Below are 13376 nucleotides of genomic sequence, written 5' to 3'. Positions count from 1 at the left end.
GTTAGCTGCGTCGGGTACTCAGCTGTTCTGACGTCGAGCACGCTATTTGACGTCATCGTGGGAGTGTTCCACCATCGGGAGAAATGAATGGTCATCAACACAATCCTCTCAGCGCCCATGTAAGTTGAAGCCAGCAAAAAACACACATTTTACGAAGTGTTTTATGAATGAAATGTGATTCCGTGTGCTGTTTATCCGATGTGTACACTGTTTAAGGTCGCTTTACGTTGTTTCTGCTGCTGTGGCTGCCGCCTGGCGAGGTGCCCTGTTCGCCTGGAGCTAACCGTGGCTGAAGCGCTGTGTTTTATTTTAGCCAGCCTGCTAACTGACAGGCGGCTAGTAAGAGCCCGTTTCACTGCCAAGAATAGTCTGCGATGGCGATGATAAATATTCGTACATGGAAGTTGTTAAGAAATTCATTTTAGTGGCGTTCAGACAAAAGGTGTAAAGGTTACTCTTTGGGGACAACACCCAGGCCGGATTCAGTGACAGCCAGGATGTGCTAAACAAACTGAACTAGCTAACAGCTTTGACTTTGTCCTCAGATAAGACCGGCACTGGTTCATGGATGGATAGATAGATTGAAAATAGGGGACTGCAAGCAAACATGCCCCACCATGAAGTACAAGACTTTAATGTGTGATTAAGAAAGCCCAGTGGGAGTATGTGACAGATGGCTACCAGACACCTGCAATTTAAACTCACCCAGTGTGTTGGAGCTGTTCACACCTGAGGATAGTTTCAGTTTAGACAGGAGGACAGAGTGCTGCTGCATGGCTGGAGAAAAAAACGCGTATAATGGTAAATACTCAATTTGGAGTATGGCTTATGACATTAACTGATGTTATGATTTTATGCTGCATTTCATAATCACATTTCACATTGAGGTATGTCCATAGGTCTTTATTTTATTTTTTTGATAATTTGGTCACCATACAGATTTAGGATTATTTGAGGTGTATTTACATCGATATTATTGTATAACTACAGACAATCACAACTATTGTGCTCATCATACGGGAGTATTGATTTGTGTCTTAAAATGTGTGTGCAGTGTGTGTCATGTCATGGCCATCATCATATTTCTGTATTCGAAACAGAAATATATAGGAGAAGATGAAGTGTAATATCGCATAAACTGACTGTGTTTGTAGCTATGAGAGTTAACTTCTAATGTTAACATGTCTAAAGTCTATCCTCCAATTATTTATTGTAGAAGTAATAATATAAACTTATAAAGATTAACTCTTTATTCAAACATGTTTTCTATAACTGTTATAGACTCCACACCTCTGCTCAGGGTGAGACAAGAGGAAGGCAGGGTTATTAGACTGAATACTTCTGGTTGATAAATACATTGGTACCTTTAGAGCCAGGTGAAGACGACCTTTTAGACCCACAGACTTTATTATGTTCACATACTGTGACATCATAAGACCACGACCTTCCCTCGCTTAGCAGCTCTGATGTGAACTACAGCGAGCTGCACCGTGGTAGCTTCTCCTGCTAAGCTACAAGAGGCAGGCCATTAAAACAGAAGCACCGGTGTTTAGTGACTTCATTCACGCCAACGATTTACACCGCCTCTTAACAAAATGATGACCTTGTTTGTCGTTTTTTGTCAATATATCCGAAACTCGTATTTGTTTAATGCCGGGCCTACGAAAGTCAGCTAGCAAGCTGCTAACTTCTTAGCTGTAGCTAACGATAGTTAAAACCAGGTTAAACCCTTTGAGGCTCCTTTACAGTAACACAGAGAGACACAGTCCACTTATGTGTGTACATTATGACTTCACCACACTTTCTGCCTTTTGTTTTTAAAGCAGACGGTTCACTGTAAGTGACCCGTCACATAATGACACCATATGCACCTGTTACCTAATGAATAACTGTGTGCTTAAAGAGAGCTCCCTGATGTTAGTGTGTACTCCATATAATAATCAAAGGAAACTTTATTAACGCCAAAAGGCGACATCACTGAAGGTGGTGGATATCTGTGTTCTCAAGCAAAGAGTGATTACACTATGAGTTATGTAAAGTATTCATGTTCACAATGAATTATTTAGTTAATTGTGGCTCTACATGGAAATTAAACAGTACATGACCTGCCTGTTTTCCCAATAGGTCTCTTTAAAACTATTAATTAACATTAAACAAGTATTTAATGTAATAGCCCTTGGAGGCCTGTTTTCTCACAAATTTGAATTGGCCTTATCCAAGTTTTTTTCTTTCTTTTCAACAGCCTTGTCTGTTGCCTGACAATGCATGCTGGTTAGATTTCTGTCCAGCTTTATCCAGTTTGCTCTGAAATCATGCAAACTGAGCCAACAATAACATCACAAGATCAAGTGCCCCTGCAGTTTTTGGAGCCAAGCGCTGCAGTTGCACTTCACTGACGTGGTCCCAAAAATTGAGGGCATGAAGCCGGGAAGAAGCCACTATTAAGAAAGCTTGAGATATTATTTTCCAGATCGATCAGTAAGGGACGCTACATACGACAACATACAGTTTTCACAGAGTCAGAGCGTTTCTGCAACCATTCATTTGCTTTTTTCATGAAATCTACCAAATTTGTGCACTTATTAGTTTCACAAGCACGGACAAAGGTTGTGTGCATTCTCATAAAGGATCGTCACTTCTTTAACTTTACTGTGCCAACTACTTCATAGCTAATTCTAACATTGAATCAGCTATCTAAACTGTCACCTTCTTAAAGTAAATGCACTTTTAAAAACAAACACAATTGTAAACAAATAATAAAAAGCCCCCAACAAATTGTTTTTTTTCTGCCACTACCCCTAACATTGAGGAAACACTGAGACATGTATGATAGTAGGTATAACTTGTAAAAATTCTGTAAGTGTCATGAAGTGAAACGAAACCCTTGGTAACAATTAGGATGTGATAAAAATCTAAATCAAAACAGTCTTCACAACAACCTGTTTCTCAGACTCACTTTCCTCTGTTTGTCTTCGTTACAGCATGTGATTTTTCTAAATGTCCACGGAAACAGCTGACTAAAGTTCAACAGCTATCCGTCCACAGCCCCGTTTGTGGGAGTAACCCAGAGGAAGCAGACTTCAAAAATTCCCTTGGATTACGCCTTTTCATGTAAATAGATCCACAACAGACCATCTGCTGATGACCACACCTGCAAGTAAGTTCATAGAAGAAAACTGTGTTTTGTGTCCCTCTATAATAACCTGTGAGGTGTCCTTTTTGTTTGAATGAGCCATTAATACATACAGCATTTAAAAAAAAAAAACAAATGGTACCAATGATCGGCACATTTAAACGATTGTAGCTAATTATGGAATAGTATTGAATGTTCATTTTTCAAAATAAGCACAAAGTCTACTTTATTAACTTGAAAATACAATTTGCTAAATCACAATTCAGTGCTAGGCCGAGGGGTTATTTGCAGATGTAATACTGCGTTAAAAGCAGTCATCAAACAAAACACCCCGCATGTTGGCCATGAGGCTGCAGAAATGTTTTATTTAACACACGAAAAGGCTCAAAATGCTGCTAGACACACTCGCACTGTAGAGGATGTGACCTTGGATCCCTTCATGTACACAGACTGATAGATGAATGTTGGCTGACCCTCCAAGAGAACACTTTGCCCTTAGCCTTGAAGAGTCGCATGCCATCGTAGTTTCAGCGTACATTAAGCTCACAGTTCCATGTCTGTGAAGAATTGTTGGTCTGGGGTTGAGCATGACGGTTTCACAAACCAGATTGAAAGCATCCGTCGAAGAAACTTAATTCATAGTAACATGATGACTGAACACCTCGAGATACAGCTCAGTCACTAAACAGCAGCTCTGCAGACCTGAACCCAGGACTGTAACGCACACTGTGATACAGAACTTTTGAATGGGTGTCAAAAATGGATGTAGTTTTAAGAGATTGCAGTTTTAAAGTTACCAGCAGTCTGATTGATTTTACACTAATTCACTTATAGAAGGAGGGAGGCTACATACCTTTATCTATCGACAGTTTCATTGCTATCAGTTAATAATTTAAAGGATTGACTGCTGTAAGCCAGCCTGAGTATAATGAACGCGTGCAGCAGTCTCTTTTAAAGCCATGGCTTAGATTCTCTTTTCTTTTTGCACATTATTCTCACTACCACCTACCCTTTAACATCATGCTTTCTTTCTTATCCAACAGTGCAGAGCTAACAGCAGGAGCAGCATTAATGAGTCACTGTGTAGCACTAATGGAGCAATTCAGAGGATTTTTTTTTTTTGGTACTGCTAGATTTTTGCTGCTGGCTTGTTAAGTGATACTTCATAGCTCTGCTGACTCGTGGAATAATTTTTCTGTTTCTCTGCAAAATAATCCGTGCACTGCAGAGTCAGTCCCATTACTTGAGGCATGCGATTTCATTTTTTTCCCTTTGCATAAACACATTGTATTTTGTCAAACACTCTGTCCGGGTGCTCAACGTCAATTTCCTTACTAATTATACGTGTATCTCTGGTTTCATTGAACAATATGTGATAAAGAGTTTAGTCCTTAAACTTTTAATCGACTCTGAGTGCTACAACTCCTGTGAGCCGGTGGTTTGGGTTTAAATCCCTTTTGAGTCCAGCATGCGAAGACAACGTAGACTCAAATGAGTGTGGCGGTCTCTGGCATTAGAAATAAGGAGAGAATATTAGGGAGTCGTTGGATTTATGTGGTCAGTTTAATCAGTGCTAATCAAAACAAAAGTATTTCAAATCAACTCAATTTTACATAAAAGCACAAAAAAAGCTTCAAGGGCTTCACACTATGTCGAGTGACTTACACCTCCCCCCCCCTTATCTTGTTCTTGTGTATATCTACATTCTACCCTTTATACTTTGCAGTTTTGTATATATTTTTAAAATCTTTTTCATACTGAGCTTGTACTGTGGTTTGGAGTTTTTCTTTGATATTTCTGTATGTCCAGCACTTATGGAAAAACGGACAATAAAGATGACGTTAGTGCAGGCAAACATGTTATAGGTGACTCAATAACACAAATGAAAAAGGTAAAAAAAAAAAAAACATGATTTCTGATAGTAAAATAAACGAGCAGAATGACGAGAAAACAAAAACGTAAAGTGATAGAGGCCTGAACGTTAAGTCAGACACTTAACGTTAAGTCAGACACTTAACGTTAAGTCTACGGTTTCACATAACCAAACGGTTATGTGAAATCCTGAACAAACCAAACGGTTATGTGAAATCCTGAACAAACCTTTAATGTTTGTATTAAAAGGTAGCCAGCTTTGTAGTTTTCATTGGCCCAGGAGAGAATGTGGACAGACTCTGGCCCCTCTTATTCGAGCCACACAGGAGTTGTGCAGTGTCGTTACTACTCTGGACATATTTGAGGTTTGGATGTTTGCTTCTTTGTCGCACGTTAAAGTCAAAGTGTTCAGAGCTGTTTTTGATCCTGTCGTGGTACGAGTGCTGAAATGTTCGAAGAATAGTTTCTGTTGTAACACAACGAGGCTCGTCATGCGTCAACGTGCTTCTCGCTTCTAAGGTTTTAACCAAAGCTCCATTAGGTGCTGGACTGTTGACTCAGCATATTAGAAGCTCTTAAGTCTCGTGTTGTATTCCTTCACATATCCATTATTACCAGAAACTGCTGAGTGGAAGATTTGTCCCCTTTTTTTTTTTTTTTTTTTTTTTTTTTTATGTGTTTCTACTGTATGGAGCGGAGTGTTTATGTTTTCTTGTCTTCACATTTCTGCTTCATTTAGCCTGCCCTGAGTTGTGAGTCAGTAGAGGAGAAGCTGGGCTGATGGTAAGTCAAAACTCCTTTACACCTCTTCTCTTGCTTTGTCTCCTTACGTGTTAGTAAAGTCAAGAGGCTTTCATGTAAGCCGCCACCAGAGAGCTGAGGACGTGGACTCGTCAGGATTTTAGCCTCGTTATAAAATGAGAGGCAAAGCGGAACGGCCGTGGATCACTGAACACCTTAATCCCATGAAAATTGGATAAGAGTTGCTGTCCATTTAGTATTGAATGTGCTTTTTTTTTTTTCTTTCTTTTTGACACTCTGTAGTCTGTTTTTGTTCTGTATCATTCAAGCACTCAGAGTTTAGTTGATCATTTATTTTTGTAATGAATACTTTCTGGAACATAATTAGTCATGATTTAAGATGAACTTGAATGCTCAGAAAAATATTTAAAAAAAGACTTAAATAATAAACATCAACATTTCAGAAAGTGTTCGGAAACCTTGTGTATTTTTATTTTTAGACTTTGAGTTTCTGCATTATTGGGTTGGCAGTATCAGACATGCCAGTACACTTGTTGTTAAAGTGAAATGGATACCTACTGTTTCCTTTCAGCAGAGAGAAAACAGGAAGCTTTTTTTTCAACGCTGAATTAATTGTCAAACAAAATAAATAAATAATTCCTTTTGTTAAAATGCAAAAACACTCATGTCTGTCAACCCATTTGTGTTGCTTGTTTAATATTCTGCCACTGCTTATTATTTTTCATCACCCACTGCAGCATGTCATAATTCATTTTATTTTTCCTTTTGTGGTAGACAAGCATGACATTGAGCCAAGCCACAGATGCATGCCCACTCACACGGCCCCACTGAGTGCCATTCCCTCTGCTCCCCGGCTCAACCGGTCTCTCAGAGGGGGGAGGGGGGGAGGGGGGTGTCGTCGGGGCGTAGCTAGTCCCCTGCACCCCCGTAGAGCCTCACTGTGACACTGGAGGTCTCAGATGGATCAGGGTAGTAGTGAGCAGAGTCCAGAAGAGCCAGACGCAGTAGGTCGAGCGGAGCCCGAGGCTGGCAGGAGGGCGTCGGAGTCAGAGCACGGCTTGTCCAAAATCACCCATAATGCCCTGGAGAACATGGGAGCGTTGGGCCATGGCCTGAAGCACTTCTTCCAGCCACAGCGCCGACGCTCCTCCGTTTCCCCACATGACTCCCTCTCCTTGGGTGCCCCTTACTCCGAACCCGCCGATGCTGGGTCGGAGATGGCGGACGCTCCCGCCTCCTTGGCCCTGCCTGTGGATTCTGACAACTCTGCCGCTTCCGCCCCTCCTGCAGCTCTGAGCAGAGTTCTGCAGCAGATCCGAGGCGCTCCACCGATGATGAAGCGAGGCACCAGCCTGCAAAGCCGGCGCAGCAAGGTGGGGGGCTCTGGGGATCCTCCCCAGAAAGGGAGCCCGCAGATCCACAGGCGCAGCACCCACGAGGCCCTGCTTCAGGCTGGACGCCCACGCTCCTCCTCCACCACAGATACACCCACCAGCCCCGCCCTCGTGGACATACTGCTAACATCAGGTTATCACTCAACGGAAGAGCCAGACAAGGTGAGTGTCCGAGTCCTGTCAAGAACAACTCCAGTAGATTCAGTAGATGGAGTGGTATAAAGATCACGTTAACATCCACAATCTGCTCGGAGGTCGGGGAGGATCTGATTTATATCGAACATGTTGGATATTTAGGATTTAAATTCTTGACCATTATGTCGCCTGGCAGAAGTCCCGCCTGAATATAATGACCGTGAGAGACGAGTGAAGACAGTAATAAGTGGTCAGTAGTGGCAAGACAGTAACCTCCAGCTCTTGCTGAAGAATACACTATCCATGTAGTCTGCGTCTCCACAGCCATTTCTTCTCCCAAACTCCTTTTTTATTTACTTATTTTCTTATACGTAGCCGCCGGCTCCATTGTTTCAAGGAGGTGGTGCGTTCCTCCATCAGGCACCATAACCTTAGCAAAAATCCTGACGTATGTGATTGTTCCATTATTTTCATCTCTTGTCGTGTGCACACTTGAGATTATGGAGTGGGTTAAGATTTTCTCCATGTGCGTGATGTTACTCGATTGCAGTCAGGTAACATATTAAAACTCCTGTAGCCTGAGTCAGGCTCATCAGAGCAGGAGAGTTTTCTGGTGTTGAAGCACACCATACACATGGGCAGTTGCCGAGTGTGCCAGTGTGTGTGTGGGAGAGCACAAAGGAGGAGAATTGCTTTGTTTTGTGGTCACACTCCTTCTCGGACTTCTACCTGAGTCACAACGAAGGAGAGAGAATCGAAGAAAAGGCCTTACTTCAGAATCAGACACAAAAAGACTCTCCTGTAACCTCAGCACTGCTGGAGACTGGAATGCGTTCAGATTGTTTTACTTAAGCAGCAGAAGTAATCCTTTAATGATGATCCTGTAATGTTTGTACACAGAGGGGTTTAGGAACTTCTTGTAGCTAATCCAGTACTTCTCAAATAGTGGGGCGCGGACCCCCCGGGGTGGGGCGCGGTGAGGTGTCAGAGGGGTGCGAGAGGCATAGGGGGACTTTCAGTGTAGAGAAGTGTCTGACTGGAGTGAAAAAAAAAAGGAGGAGGCGTCAGAGTCAAGAAAAGCAAGTGACGATAACTGGCATAATTCTAATAAGACCAGGAAACAGGAAGTAAGCTGTTTTGATAATCAGGTAATTGCAGGGTCAGAAATGAACACCCGCCATGCTGGTAGATTTTCCATTTGGTGAGTCCTTTTCAGAGAACTATCTGACACAAGGCCAGCAACTCATACAGTGGTTTGTACAGATAGATAAATAAATACTTATTATCAGGTTGTCAATAGTATTTCAATTCGGGGGGGGGGGGGGGCATGGCATGGCATGGCATGGCATGGCATGACAGAAAATAATTGAGAACCACTGAGCTAATCCAACATCCATTTGTAAAATGCAAATTTGCCAAATGTATCGAGTAGGGAGAGAAACTCAAGCAGATGGGTTGACTGCTTGACTCTTGTTTTGATGCATTTCAACCCAATAATCATGAGGGAATCAAATCAATGTTAATGACAAAGTCCATGTATATTTCCTTTTTATTTATTTTTTTATAAATAATATCCCGTCTACTATGACAATGTCTTCTATTCATATACACATGTATTCAGCGTACCATGTCGAAACATGAACAACAAAAGTGCTGAGTTCTTAGAAATGCTGCTGTAGGTCATAGCATGTTGTCTGTGAGTAGCGAACACACTGAGATGCTGTGCACGTTGTCAAAGTGAGTGTAAGGATGTGGCCCTGTTAAAAGGTTGTTAGTGGTTCAGATGGGCCCGGTTGAACCCTTGAATGTGGAGATGAGCTGTCAGTGGAGGAAGGTCACAGATTGCCTTTGACTGGTTGGTTACTATGTGCTTTAAGCCTTTCTAAATTTAGCCCTCGCTGTCTCTGAGAGTACTTTAGGACAGAGAATGCTTACAGGGCTAAACACTCTGTAACTAAATGATTGTTGTTCTTTTTTTTTTGAGAATGAATGAATAAATAAACAACATCAAAAAGGAATCAAGCAAACTGTAAAGGCCTATCCCAGCCAAAAAAGAAACTTGTTTTTTTCTTAATGCTGGCTAAATGGCATTTTCACCAGCAGGCTCAGGGACTTAGCATTTCTGACCTGACCTGTAGTTTCAGGCCTTATGTTGGTCAAAGGTAAAAGAATGCTTCCATGCAGACAAAAATCCCTGAAATAGATCTGGAAACTGGATTGACCTGACCATATCAGAGAGGCCTTGCATACCAAGATGGTGTTAATACTTTTACTCTATTCTTCAGACAGTAAGAAGCTGGAAAAACAAGCACATTATAATGAGGCCTAGTACCTGTAATTTTAGCCTTGTTTATTCTTTTGCACCAACACACCAAGAAAAAAATCCTCGTAAATTTAAATGGCAATAAAACAGATTGTGAGTATTAAACTGTTTACTTCCTCCTAGGGCTCCTTGAACTGAAGCCATGAAGTGAAACTTTAGCTTTACTAGTGCCATCTGCTGTTGTAAAAGAGAAGTGACAATCAGTACAAACACAGGCGTTCACATTAGATCAAACATTTAATAACGGACATGTCTTCCTGTTTATTTCTTCTTTTCCTTTATTTGAACAGCTGGACCGCTATGATGGAACGGGCCCCGCCGTGTCACCCAATGCCCTCCCGTACGGCGCAGACGGGTATGATGTTGTCGACAATACCCCAGACCCACAGCGAACGAAGCAGGCCATTGCCCAACTCCAGCAGAAGATTCTAAAGCTCACGGAACAAATCAAAATTGAACAAACTGCACGTGACGACAACGTGGCCGAGTACCTGAAACTGGCGAATAACGCAGACAAACAGCAGAGCGCACGCATCAAGCAGGTGTTCGAGAAGAAGAATCAAAAGTCAGCTCAGACTATCCAGCAACTGCAGAGGAAGCTGGAGCATTACCACCGGAAGCTTCGAGAGGTAGAGCACAACGGCATCCCTCGTCAGCCCAAAGATGTTTTTCGAGACATGCACCAGGGGCTGAAAGATGTTGGAGCTAAGGTTTGTGCCTTTTTGGTGCCTGCCGTGTTCTCTGTAAGAGCTTTAAGACACTTACATGGAAATAAAGAGTGGACTTACAGCAGCAACTTTAGGCTAACATTTGTCTCTACATTGTCAAATGCCAAATTAACACCAATGCAGTTTGATCACTTTTCTCACGTTTCCCCCCAGTGCTAAGAGAACTTTAACCATCCATCTATTGTCCTCACCATTAAAAAAAAATAAGAATTTCAGAAAGGGAATGCATTTTGAAACTAAATATCAATTGCATATAAAGGCTACAATAGCCACATGATCCAAGAGGCAGAACACAATCCCCACTGGAAATGTCTGCCTTTCTGTTATTAGCCTAATTCACTTGTTTACAGTGGTTAAACTAGAAGTCATACAGTTATATTTCTCCTGTCGCAGCCTGATTACTGACCAGATCTTGCTGATTTACAGGTAACGGGTGGCCTGTCCAGTTTCTCTCACGCCACTCACTCTGCAGCTGGAGCCGTGGTGTCAAAGCCGAGAGAAATCGCCTCTCTCATCCGCAACAAGTTCGGCAGTGCAGACAACATTGCAGCCCTAAAAGATTCCCTGGATGAATCTCAGGGGGATGAAGGAGTGGGTCCCGGGGGAACGAGGGCCCTTGGGACAGGACAATTGCATTCCAGCCCAAAGTACGGAAGTGACGACGACTGTTCGAGCGCTACTTCTGGCTCAGCAGGAGCTAACAGTACGACTGGAGCCCCTGGAGGCCCCCCGAGTTCCAAGGGCAACACCCTTGATCATGGCCAGGCATCAGGCTTTGATGCTGTTCTTCATGAGATACAGGAGCTTCGGGAAAACCAGGGTCGACTAGAGGAGTCCTTTGAAAACTTAAAAACTCACTATCAACGTGACTATACGATGATCATGGAGGCACTTCAAGAGGAGCGATACAGGTATCATAAAAATGACCTGCACACTTGACTTTAGGAGGTCTGTATGGGTAGAAGAGAAAGGATTTCCTGTTTATGATGTGCTCTTTTTAACAATTTTTCCAGGTGTGAACGTTTAGAAGAACAACTCAATGACTTGACAGAACTGCACCAGAATGAAATTCTGAACTTAAAACAGGAACTAGCCAGTATGGAGGAGAAGATTGCTTACCAGTCTTATGAAAGAGCGAGAGACATTCAAGTAAGCGTACCGAAATGAACGTCCGGTAATTGTTTTTTGCTTTGTCCTCTGAACTTCTTCACATGACATCTTTGTCTCTGACCTGTAGGAGGCGCTGGAGGCTTGTCAGACTCGTATCTCCAAGATGGAGCTACAGCAGCAGCAGCAGCAGGTGGTGCAGCTTGAGGGTTTGGAGAACGCCACAGCAAGGACCCTTCTTGGAAAACTAATCAATGTGCTGCTCGCCGTCATGGCGGTGCTTTTGGTGTTTGTGTCAACAGTGGCTAACTGTGTCGTCCCCTTAATGAAAACCCGCAGCCGCACACTCTCTACACTACTACTCGTGATCTTCCTCGCCTTCTTCTGGAGGCATTGGGAGGCTATTTCCGAGTATCTGCATCGCTTTCTTCTGCACCCAAGATGACCGACTTTGAAGGCTTATTTAAACGTTCTAAGAACAGAGGGATGGGGCTGTTGTGTAAAATGAGGATGTTCACCCATACAGGAAGTTGAATTTTAAAAGCCCTACCTTTTTTATTTTTAAAACACTCGAGAGCGTTGCATCGGAGGTTTGTCACTTTATTACATCCTGAAATGTGTTTTTGAGAGGACTGATATGGTGAATTAGGGGGAGAAAAAGGCTGGATGCTTGGTATCAACCCGTTATCTTCAGTGCTTTTGTGGCACAAGCACATACTGTAAGGGTAAATGGATTATAGTGGAAGGAGGGGCAGAGAGAACTGCACACTAGATCTCTCTCTTCTGAGTGGAATTGTTTACATGTGGAAAACTTTACATTGTTACACCACAGAAGAAATTGTTGAGTTTTATTACTTTTAAGCTAAATCAAGTGGTATTGTTTTGAAGTCACTGCTACTTTTAACAAAGCTGATTGGTGTTTTGATTTTTCTTTTAACTGTAACGTGCAGACAGTGTTCTGCTGATTTAGTTGTCCACATTCTCTATTTGTACGTTTTCCTCTCTTCTGGCCTTGCCGTTATAATTTTTCAGTCTCCTCTCTCTTTCTCTTTTATTCAATCCTTTTAAATTTCAGCTTTTGTGACCAACTTTTTTTTCTTCGCTACATCTGAAGAATGGGGGTGCTTGCACAACAGCTACATTGCTCTGGAGTCAGACTTGTCACTGGATCAAATAATAGTGGGTTCTTGACTTTTTTTCTTTTGGATGTTTAAAGTCTGTAACACTGGTTCTGCCAACCATGATAACTACTATCGAGTACTTATATTTGGATCTGGACCTTGCCCTCTGGGCCAGCTGGGTTCTGCTGTCCTGGTGTTTTTATTTCCACTGCTGAAGAATAATCTATGAACTGATTTAACATACTTGAAGAGCGGTAAAAGAGCTCAAAGACTCAGTGCTTCCGTACTGTTTCTATTAGTGACAATGAAATAGTAATACTTTTTAGTTGATTTTTTTATATTTTAAAGACAAATAAATTTGCTGTTTTAAAGGTGAAAATGAAAGTTTAACTTGCATTTGTCTCTATGTCATCATTGTTGTTGCTTAATATACATGTCACTTCTGTAGTGGTCACTTGGTTCATGCTGTATGTGTGTTGTGTAGGCCTACTGTATTTCAGGGATTTAAATGTTGTTTAGGGATGGGCAAGTCCAGGGGCCACATGTGACAGCCGTCAATCCTAAATTTTTACACATCAAAATCTGCCATGAAATCATGAAAACCAGAAATATGTCTATCATAATACTTGATCACTGGTATATGTTGAGTTAAATATGAAACGTAATTGACTGTAATCATGTTTGTGCCCTACAATTTGTGTCCGGAGATTTGAAATTTTAGTCTTTGCATTCTCGTAATGTAGAAATGTAGCTGTGATGAAAATATAGTTGTCAGACGTGGCCGAACTTGTTTACATTCAG

General features: G+C 42.0%; 1 protein-coding gene across 2 annotated transcripts; it reads left to right on the top strand.

Annotated features, from left to right (window-relative positions):
* Nucleotides 1–15: 15 nt before the first annotated feature.
* On the top strand, nucleotides 16–12965 carry tmcc1b (transmembrane and coiled-coil domain family 1b). Of its 2 annotated transcripts, none has more exons than XM_079341331.1 (8): nucleotides 16–119; nucleotides 2982–3157; nucleotides 5745–5788; nucleotides 7058–7323; nucleotides 9910–10329; nucleotides 10774–11258; nucleotides 11361–11496; nucleotides 11585–12965. In XM_079341331.1, the coding sequence occupies exons 4-8, from the start codon at nucleotides 7099–7101 to the stop codon at nucleotides 11897–11899; spliced, it is 1581 nt and encodes a 526-aa protein (XP_079197457.1). In that variant the 5' UTR covers nucleotides 16–119; nucleotides 2982–3157; nucleotides 5745–5788; nucleotides 7058–7098; the 3' UTR covers nucleotides 11900–12965. The 2 variants fall into 2 exon arrangements, with proteins under 2 accessions (XP_079197457.1, XP_079197456.1); XM_079341330.1 differs by having other exon boundaries at nucleotides 6542–7323.
* Nucleotides 12966–13376: the final 411 nt, after the last annotated feature.

Source organism: Symphodus melops (genome assembly GCF_947650265.1).
Source record: "Symphodus melops genome assembly, chromosome: 4".
NCBI lineage: Eukaryota > Metazoa > Chordata > Actinopteri > Labriformes > Labridae > Symphodus > Symphodus melops.
The sequence above is the reverse complement of the archived record's forward strand: the minus strand, read 5'-3'. Positions and strand labels throughout refer to the sequence as shown.

Coding starts and splice junctions, on each gene's coding strand:
- tmcc1b (XM_079341330.1), top strand. CDS start 6,727: ATGGATCAGGGTAGTAGTGAGCAGAGTCCAGAAGAGCCAGACGCAGTA. Junction 7,324..9,909: donor CAACGGAAGAGCCAGACAAG/GTGAGTGTCCGA, acceptor TTATTTGAACAG/CTGGACCGCTATGATGGAAC. Junction 11,259..11,360: donor CTTCAAGAGGAGCGATACAG/GTATCATAAAAA, acceptor CAATTTTTCCAG/GTGTGAACGTTTAGAAGAAC.